This window comes from Parasteatoda tepidariorum, chromosome 4 (genome assembly GCF_043381705.1).
Source record: "Parasteatoda tepidariorum isolate YZ-2023 chromosome 4, CAS_Ptep_4.0, whole genome shotgun sequence".
Lineage (NCBI taxonomy): Eukaryota > Metazoa > Arthropoda > Arachnida > Araneae > Theridiidae > Parasteatoda > Parasteatoda tepidariorum.
The window spans coordinates 68,265,878-68,276,828 of NC_092207.1; the positions used below are offsets into that span (position 1 = coordinate 68,265,878).

A 10,951-nucleotide genomic window follows, 5' to 3' on the forward strand; every position below is an offset into this window, starting at 1 on the left:
TTCTCTGAAATAAGCATAGTTTTTTTGTTAGCAGATTCGAATTTCTATTCTCCTATGTAGAGGAGGTTGCCGCAATCTCGGATATATGGTCATCATAGTTTGGTCAGGAGAGGGGTTCGAAATTAGACCTCTAAAAGTTAATTTTTGTTTTGCGTATTTCTCCTTCATCTTGAGAATTTTTAATCGAAATCGAAAACTTCTTGCACACAAACATAAAACTCTTTTATCCAAAGCTCCATGCAAAATATAACTAAAATAAGCTAAATAAATGTGTATTATTCTTCATTATTTTATTTAATATTAATCAAAAAATGTATGAATTGCAATGTTTAACATTTTTCCATCACTTTGAAGAATTTATATTTTATATCACTTTAAATGATTAAAATACAAAATTTAAGAGAAATCGATTGAATAGTTTCCGAGAAATCAAATTTTGTCGGGGTCAAAAAAAATCGTATTTTTAAAATTAGATTTCTCAAAACTATCTGAGACATAGCTCAAATTTTGTAGTTAGTCTATTAAAAATTGCGTTTTTTAAAATAATTTTAAAAGTTTGTATACTTTGCAATTCAAAGTTTTTCAGATCATTATTAAATAAAATTAATAATAAATATTTACTGAAAGCTGCATTTTGCATGAAATTATCTTTGGATAAACGAATTTTATAATTGTATGTAAAAATTTTTAATTCGCGCTAAAAGTTCTCGAGATTTAGAGAAATGAGCACAAAATGAAATTATATATNAAGTAAGTTTTTGTGTCTGATTTCTTAAAATATCGTCTGCACTAATTAAGCAGAACAGTTGTAGTCTTCAAACTAGTGAGTCCTAGGATGCGTAGGTCCAATCATTCGATCAAAAGTTATTCAGGGTGGACCGTTTTAAATTTTGCGCACTATTAAAAGTTTGAATTAAGCAAAATGTAGACCTTTTAAGTTAAACACCAAACTGAAATGGTGAATAATGGGAAAACTTAAGACCACTGCAAATTACTTGAAAAAAATTACTATACCAAAACTGTAGTTCTTGAGAACTACGACCAAACAAATTTTCTAGCAAAAAAAATTAATTATTGAAAACTATATTTATTTTCATTTTGTACTTTAAAATTAAAAAAAAAATGCTTTCTTTTTTTATCAGACAAAAAAATAAGAATTTTTAAATATAACAAAACATAGTAGACTTTTTTCTCACTCACCTGTTGCTAGTAGCCATACTAAAGAAGATACGATGGCTCCAACGAATATCCCCATATTCAAAAACATAAAAAAAAACTCGCACAAAAACAAAAAAGTTTCTTCAAAGCAAATAAAAAATCAGAAAGGATCAAAAACTAAACCAGTTTCTTCTAAACTATGTCTGATGAATATTTTACAAGCTGCCTCAATTTTCCACCATATTTACCAATTTCCTCTTCCAGTTATCTATTTCCTCTCACACTTTTCGTCACTTCCTAACTGGCGGAAAGTTTTAGTCCAAAGGAAACTATGCGATGGAGATCAGTGCGCCACAGACCGATCAGATTGAACATTATATGTGCAAAGAACACATTGATCCCCTTGCATCTTGCCCGGTGTGCAGCGCCATCTAACGAGAAAATAACTACGAAGAGTAAAGTTCCAAGCAATTCACTCTTGCTAAAATCCTCAGTTTTTGTGAAGTAGTGAGTGGCTACCAGTTGCGCATCTCTTTCCTCTCCATCCTCCAGGGAATTGTTGCTCTCGATTTAAGGGATGGAGAGATGCTTAAGATGAAAAATGAATCTTCAATTGCTTGTTGTTCTAGCTAAATATTTATTCCTGTACCCTATAGGAATCATTTTTTAGCTAATGCGTGTGCTTCAATTTTTATGAAAATATTTTTATTTCCAATTCATAATTGAATCTCAAAAAAATTTTAATGCAGATTCAATCAAGAACAAAATGCAAAATGCATGAAAGTTTTAAATTGAATACTCTTCTAAAAATATTATCGTATTCCCCAGTGTTAGATCTATTTTCATTCAGACAATTCATTTAATAAAGTCCTCCTATTTAATTTTTAAAATGATTTCTTTGGGTGCAAATATTTGTTTAAGAACATAATAAAGTAATTTAAGTGATTAATTTTTAGATAAGGGAAAGAGGATATTATTTTGGATTATTTATAATTATAATGTAAGAGCTTGGGGGTCAATAAAGTGATAAACTTTGCTTTTTCAAAGGTTACTTTTTCGGGTCAAACTTCAACTTAATACTGTTCCAAGGCTGATGCTTCAAAAAATTTTAGAATTTACAATAGACAACAGCACAATAAATAATATTATATATCGGGTTTTTGCCAAAAAATACTCTTAATTTATTTTTAAACATAAATTTAAAAAAGACAATATTTGAAAGTCATATTTCACGCGTAAATTAAAAATGTTTAAGCAAAAGTAATGGAGGAAAATCACGACTAAAAAAAAAAACAAAATAGTTTATAAATTGTTTTGATTGTTCTAAAGTTAAGAACTTTGGAGTATTTTTTTTTCGCTTTTTCGTATGATGACTTAAGTAAGTACTCAAAACTCAACACTTAAGGGGACACCCTATCCTGAGATGGTAAAATATTAACGTTTTTCTTGAATTTGTTTTAAGTAATAGAGACAATGCAGAGACTCCTTGTTCCTTTTAATGTTATTTAGCTACAATTTAAGTCTATTTTAAAGTTTTTTCTTTTACAAAATAGTAAAAAATAAGTTGGTGGCAGCTCCGTGTGGGGCTGGTCATCAAAAAGTGGCACCTCACTGGCCTCATGGATTTAGAAGTCCTGAAACATAGGAAAACGATTTTGTTCATATTTTCTGAAGCATAAAGACGTTATCTAAAGAGTAGCATAGCGGTTTTTTGATATTCGCAAAATTACCAAAATGGCGGCAACTTAAAAAAAAAGTTAAGGTTTTCAATAAAAAAATATTTATTAAAATACTAATATGAAATCGAAACATAAAAATATCAAAAAAATCCTAAGCTACTTTCTCAAGAATATATTTTTACGTAATTTAAAATAAAGAACAGCTTATTTCGTTGTATAGATCATGAGAAATACGTTGTATAGATCATGAGAACAGCGTTTTGAGAAAAACGCGTGTAAAGTTTTGACTTTTGTTCAATCTTGTAAATTATTATATTAGTAATGACTAACCTTTTTTCTGAAATTCCAGGTCCCCATATATGTTCTCTGTCAACATAATGGATGAGACGCAAAAAGAATGTCACCCCTCCTAATCCGGCCGAACGGGCCTTTGTACCTGCTTAGCGACGACCATCTATCTCTATAACTTCCAAACGAAGTTAGGTACCGAGAAATCGTTTCAGACAGACATTAGGAAGGGTACAAAGATTCGAAAAATGCAATAAAAATTTTTTCGAATTTTTTAAATATTCAGGAACCCCTTAAAATGGAAGAAAGCATATTTTAATAGATGGTGTTACTTGTAGATTAATTTATGTTATGAAATATATTTTTTTAACTTAAGATAGATAATTTCTTTAACTTAAAAGAAAATTACTAAAATTAAATGAGGTTGCTGTATTAGTTTACACCATTTCAATTTGGTTGAAATATGTGAAAAAACTTACCGTCTTTTATAACTTTTACTAACATAAATATTTGTCGCTGGTTGCTTTTTACGTTATTTTTTGAATAAGTGGGCCGCTTTCATTTATGAAAATTGATTGTAAAATGATGTAAAAAAATTACGAAATCTTATTTTTTTTAAGATTTACTGAATGTGTGCGTATAAATGTTACATTTTAAATGTGTCTACACATCTCTTAGATCCAGAAAAAAGAAGGTAGGGAAGTTAGTTTACAGGAAAGGCTTTCAATGAACTAATTAATAAATCAATTCTGGTGATTTACAAATTTTAATGAAAAATTTTGATGCTTTCGAAGATAAAATATTCTAACACAAAAAAAAAAATTAATACATTTATATACTGTGTTTAAAATAATTAATGAAATTCATTATATTATATAAGAAAGCTTTTGTAGAAATATTTAGTTATTACAGCTAATAGTAAGAGTACAATTATCATGAGGAATTTATATATAAAATAATACAGGGGTGTTTCATAACCATCACTCTTGTCCAAAATTTAGTACTAAATAAATAAACATTAGGAGGTAAAAATTATTAATGAAACAAAGAGGAAAAAATTAAATTTTCATAATTTAGGTAGGTAATTACAGTATATTCTCGATATTTTGAACTTCGATACCACGAAAACCTTGTTATGAGAAAAAAATATTTTTTCTTCTTGTCATTATGTATCCACCTAATGTTTATCTGAATTCTTATGTCGAAGAGTTTCTTCTGAAACCTTGTTACGTCAAATATTTTTTTAAATAAAACATAATTCATTTTTTTTAAGAATCACATTTATTCAAAATCGCATTATTCTTTGGAAACTAACTCTTTTCCATTTAAAGCATAATTATTTTTGTCTCACTTTTAAAAATAAAATTATCAATGTTGTATTTAGACTTATAGTCAAATATCATTACCTATTTATTAGTAGTTATTCTTATGTTTCATGACATCTCGGAAACTCGCTATGTCGAAAATCCTTTAGCATACCTTCAACTTTGAGATATCGAGAGTATACCGTAAATACTTTATTTATCTTGTATTAGAGCTGCACAATGGACTATTGGTGACGGCCTGGGAAACATCCCTGAGGATGATCCGAAGACGTGACCTCACAATTCGTGATGAGGCCACTTCCTCAATTTAGACATAGATCTGAATTGAGAATTTTTTCTCCAGATCCCTGTATCCATGGTAATGCTCAGCGATCGACCACAAGGCGAGCTGTTATATCTCACGTACTCGGTTGGTCTTATAGGAGTCGAACTCCAGATCCTGTGGATCTGAGTCAGATTCTCTAAGCACTGTGCCACTGGACTTCAAAATTTAGAAATTATTGTAAGGGAAGCTGAGATTTAAAACTTAATACGTTTGATTGGAATATGAAACTTGAGGATGCTTCAAACAATCGAGTTTTCTCTTTTTATCCTCTTTTAACCAAAGAGGTCTTCATAATTTTTTTTTATTTCACCTTCCATTTAATAGAGTCTCCGAATTTTCATAATTTTCATTTTTTTAAGCTTAAATAATAATTTGTGTACATTTTTTTTTGCTTAATTTTTGATTGGCAATCTAAAAGTATATATAAATGATCTTGATTATGGAACATCCTTTACTAACATTTTCTTCCTTCCTAAGCTGTGTAAAGGAGGGGTCATGTCTTATTCCAGAGTTTCAATCCAGATGAACTTCTCTGTGGCTTTTCACCTTGTAATTTTCAATATTTTTAACACACTCTCGTCCAAGTCCAAGTCTCTGATTCGAGTTTCGACCGTCCTCTCTTTCAAGTGCCAGTCAGTTTGGCTAGGAAAACATTTATAACTTCAGAATAATGCCAGGTTTAATGTATGGTCTAGTTAAGCAAACAATTTTACTCACTTTCGATTATATTTTTGAAAATTAAGGGTGCCAGATTCTCTCTCTATGCACAATAATTTGATTTGTAATGATGTTTATGACATGCAGCAAAAGGTTACCAAACACACCAAATAAAGAGAATAGAGCATAATAAATATTCCTATTTTTAAAAATATATATAAAGAAGTAATTGCTGTGTAAATTATTATATGAAGAAAAACCTTAATCTTAATATTTTTATGTGTTAAGTAAGTAATTTGTGTCGTTTGTTCTACATTATAATTACATTAATTTGTTAATAATTTTCACTATAAACAGCGCCACAAATTACATTAAACAGTCTTTAACATTTATTTGAAAGTTACAACTTCGCATTGCTTACTATTTTTTCTTAATGATCTATAAGAAACATACTGTGCGATAAATACAATAAATAATACACGATGATTTAGATACATAATTTGCGCATCTAAATAGCAGCTATATATTAAATAACCTATGCATACATATAACTATGGCGTATGAAAAGTAACCAAAATATGATGCCTCACTTATATTTTATAGTAAATAAAAAATATACATACAGACTGATTCTGAAGAAGAATTCATCACATCACTAAGATGGGGGTTCACCTCTAAAAGTGGTGAACCAGGTTCGAATCCCAGCAGTGGCTAGTTGATAGAAATTCTACTCCCGTCTCGTTTCGACGTTTTGAAGCAATTAATGCCTTTATTGTGTCTTCATCAAATTTGCGTGGAAAATCTTTTTTGTATAATATAACTCGGTCATGCCTATTTTGTATAATATAACAAACCTATTTTGTATAATATATCTTGGTCATAATTTAAAACATTAAAATTAAGTTAGAGGTTCTACTTCCCATTGTTTTCTCATGTTTTGTTTTAGATGCATAAGAATTATTATACAATTTATCACAAGACTTTTATTTCTACAAACCTAATCGGTAGAAATATTATCGACCATAATTTAAATCACGAAAATTAATTAAGAGGTTATGATTCACATTGTTTTTTCATGTTCTGTTTTAGATGCGTGGGAAGCGTTACACAAGATAATATAACTTATCCCAAGACTTTCATTTTTACAAACCTATTCTGTATAATAAGTCTCGGTCATAATTTAAATCTCATAATTTAAAAAAGAAGTTCTTTTTTAACATGTTCTATTCTAGATGAATGAGAAGTATTATACACTATAATATAATTTATCGGGCCTCCCTGGCAGAACGGTATAGCCTGCCAAACGCTCTGTTTAGCGTGGAGGTAGCGGGTTCGAATCCCGTCGTTACCCTGGATGTATTCTTTGTGATGTCTTTCTCTGTATTGTGCCATCTGTTCTACTCAACAAAGGTTTATTAAGCCTTAATTAAGCACACAAGCCTGCAAATGTATGTTGTACAAATAAACCCAATATACTTTATCACAAGACTTTTATTTTTACAAACTTATTATATAGAACATGTCTCGACAATAATTTAAATCACAAAATTTAATTAGGAAGTTCTACTTCTAATGCTCTGCAGATGATTGAGAAGCATTAAAAATAATATAATTAATCACAAGACTTCATTGCTTACAAGCTAATTCATTAGGATACGCCTCGAGCATAATTTATATCACTAAAATTAAATAAGAGGTTCTATTTCTTATTGTTTTCTCATGTTTAGATGCCTGAGAATGAGCATTATACACTATTCATAAACACCATACACAATAATGATTCACGCGATATATGTTGCAACCATATATTAAATTATCCATAGTATATAAATATGACACATGAAAGTTAACCAAAATATATTCTCTCAATAAATTTTATAGTAGATAAAAAAAATTTTTTTTGTCCGCACAAACCAATTCTGTAGAACAAGTCTCTACCATAATTTAAATCACACCATTACACAGATGGCTCTCTTTTGTAGAAGAAGTACTTCTTAGAAATTCAATTTGTTCTTGCTTTAAAGAATTTCTTTAATGACATCGCCTTTGAAACTTTCGTCCAATTTATCTCACACCGTGGTAATTTCCTTCCCTTCCTGGGGACCTAAATTGATTTATCACTCAAAATTCTGCACGGTTTTAAGTCTGATGGATTCTTAGACCTTGGTCCCTTCCCTCGACCAAAGTTATTAAGGTACCTCATAAATTTGGTCTTATAATGGACACTTCACTGTTCAGCAGTCTAAAAATATTAATTATTTATCTCATGACATGCTGAAAGCTGATACATTTTGGCTAATTAAATACTTTAGATAAATTTCTTGAAAGATACGTTGCATAAAAGAAGTCATTTTTATTAATATATTCCATTATATTTAATCCAAAAGTATGTCTTCTTTTGTTGACTTTAAAATTTAGAGCAATATATTCAAAGTTTACTCAAAGACTGATCTTTTACTAGTTGATAACTCAAATTCTTAAATTTGAAAAGAAATAAAAAAAATGCATATCCGTTTTCTGATTACAGATATTTTATAAAAAAATTAGAGAAATGCTCGTGTAAACGTATCATGTTAAATTTATTTAAATTTTCTTTCTTCTTTAAATTGCATTTATAGGTTTATTAAACTATTTTTAAAGGTCTCTTTGAATTTTCGAAGTATTAGAAACCTTGGTTCCTATCAAAGAAGCATCGGAGAAGAAGGATAGCTTCCGTATACATAATGTAAATTAGTCTTCCAAGGTTCGGAGCGGTCTCTGTGTGAAAAGGAAAAAAACAGCATTCAGGGGCAAGCAGCAGAACTTCTTGGAACACTGGTTTTCACCATCTTCTCCCCCAACCACTACGGTGAGAAGAATAAAAATTTTCCCTTTTTACATATTATTGGTTTGTTCTACATATTACACTATTGATAAATTACTGTTAATACAGATATTCCTTTGAGAATATATTAATATCATTTATGTTTATTAAACCTGCTGGCAAATTTTGGCAAAGAAAGAAAGGAAGAATAAAATGGTAGTGCGTGTGGTAGCGTACCCAACCACACATCTAGAGTTGCTAAGCAGCATGTTCTCAGGTGACGAACGTCCTGACCGTCACTTTGCTTCTTATGCGCATGCGCTGGATTTTAGTACATGATGCTCTGTTAAGAGTATGTTGCTCACCTTGTAAGTTGTTTTTCTGGTACAGCATACTGAACAGAGCAGTTCCCCGCGTTAATTATGTATTCTAAGAGCTGGACTTCTTCTATACTCTTTGGTTCCTATCTACAATTTTATTACCCCACCATAGTTAACAGTGCAGAAATATAATAAAATATATAACGGATATTTAAATTTGAAATACTAAGAGCTAATTGTGTATATTCTAAATTATTTGGCTTTGCCATTTCCGCATAATCCATATTCCTAATTTCTGAAATACAAATTTGTGAGAAATTTCAAGCAAATTTTAAGAAAAAATATTTCATTCGCACTTTAATTTTAAGCTGACTTTAATATAGATCAAAGACCATTCGTTATTCTTCCGAAAAGTGTCTTAAATATTGAAACTTCAGAATAGTGTTTTCCACCATCAAAAGAGTAACTCAATATTTTGAAATAAGTTGATGTTACTTGTCTAATTAAAGAAATTCATTAAATTTCGATTAACATACACAGTGAAAAATAATTTACTATTAAATTTTACGTTCTCAAATTGTAATCCTTTTAAAATATTTATTTATCTAAATAAGTCCTTTTTATCAGCAAGTTTTAGTTTTATAAAAGGGAAAGATTTAAAGGCTTAATTCAAAATTTTTTGTTGTAAGAATAAAGAAATGCCTATTTTTATGATTTTGCGTTTTTTGAATTTTATTAAAATAAAAGTTAAATCATTAAAAACTTTCATCTAAGTTATAAACCAATTTTTGCTGAGCATTATAATTAAAAAAAAAGTAGGGTACTCTATTTTTTTCCACGATACTTGTCAAAACATTTTTTTCAGTGCATAAAAACGTTATACGGAAAATTATAATGGCCTGCATTTCCTCACTCACTATAATTTGGTTCCATTATTTCATGATAAAGTTCATTTATTTCATTTTTTATCTGTTAGCTGTTTTGCTCAGAATAATCTTTCAAATTAATTAATTTATTTTGCTGCAAATATATATTAGAGTGACATTATTTAATTTTATCTTGAAAAAATTATTTATCGCAGAAACGCATTTTTAGTCTCCAATTATTCTATATAGTGATAAAAATATTTTTGCGATAAATTCCAATACTTTTATATTTTTAATCAACTATTAAAATTACTATGTCTGCTACCACGTTTTTATTATTATTTTTAGTGTAAAACAATATAATATCTTGTAAATACAAGATTTTTATTAGATTGAAAATTGCTTAAGAATCAATCGACATTTCTTTAATTGTTTTAATTGTCTGTAAAAATGTTTCCTTTTCATTACAAATACAATAGATGTTTTTGGTATAAATATTGCAAAACTATTTCCTTTTAAATATCTTAATATGAGCAAATATTAAAAACCTTATAAATCTTTATAATGGGTAAAGTAACTCTGACACTGAAAACGATGCTGAGTTAACTTGAATACTGAAAACGATGCTGAGTTAACTTGAACTCTGAAAACGATGCTGAGTTAACTTGAACACTGTAAACGATGATGAGTCACCCACTGCTATATCGTATTTTTTATTAAATAAATAACTCGTTAATTTTCAGTGACAAAAACATTTATTTTTAAATGTTATTAATTTATTTTTAATTATTTTTTGAATTTAATAGCTTCTCTTTATTTTTAACAAATAGATGATAGCACATGGATTTTTACATCGTATAAATTAACACAATTTAATAAATGCCGCAAAATTTTCTCTTTGTAACGAATTAGTAATGTTATTAAATAAGATTCAAAAAATTTAAATTGAGGGTAATATTAATAGAGAACATTTACTTGTTAACATTTTGAACAGAATATTTTTAGAAATTGTTCTAGTTTAATATTAGTTAAAATTCAGTAGAATTTAATCTAAAATAAAGCAATGATTATATTTATTATTGTTGAAAAATACAATTTTACAGTAAGTATGATGATAATTATGCTTTAATATACTATGCATTAAAGTGGATATGCATTAAAACCATATAAAATGCATCAAAACCAAAAAAAATATCGATGATTTTAAAGCAAAAACTCTCAAATGTTGTTGTATATGAACCGGTAAATCACTGAAGAATTTTTTTGGAATTTTTATGCTGTGTGATTCATTTCCCGCATAAACCTTAAAATTTCGAAATTTTTTAAAAACAACAAATTTTTGCGATTTTTTTCAAAAGCATAGCTCTTTTACAGATGAATATGAATAATTTGATATCGCTACGTACAAGTGCGTTTACTACAAACATTTCATTTGTAAAATACAAAGGAGAACAATGAAAGAGTGAGTTGTCAAAATACCAAAATGCTCAAATCATTGTAGATGTAAAGTGTAAAGGAAAAATTTAAACG

The 10,951-nt window shown here is 28.6% G+C and overlaps 1 protein-coding gene across 1 annotated transcript in view; it reads right to left on the reverse strand.

The window, feature by feature from the left end:
• The window catches only part of LOC107444223 (protein amalgam-like), a 68,407-nt gene extending 66,865 nt beyond the window's left edge, over nt 1-1,542 (reverse strand). Inside the window, exon 1 of the mRNA XM_071180000.1 lies at nt 1,201-1,542. Coding sequence (XP_071036101.1) covers nt 1,201-1,267 — 67 coding nt within the window. The 5' untranslated portion in view covers nt 1,268-1,542. The remainder of the gene's footprint in view (nt 1-1,200) is intronic.
• Between the last annotated feature and the right edge of the window lie 9,409 nt (nt 1,543-10,951).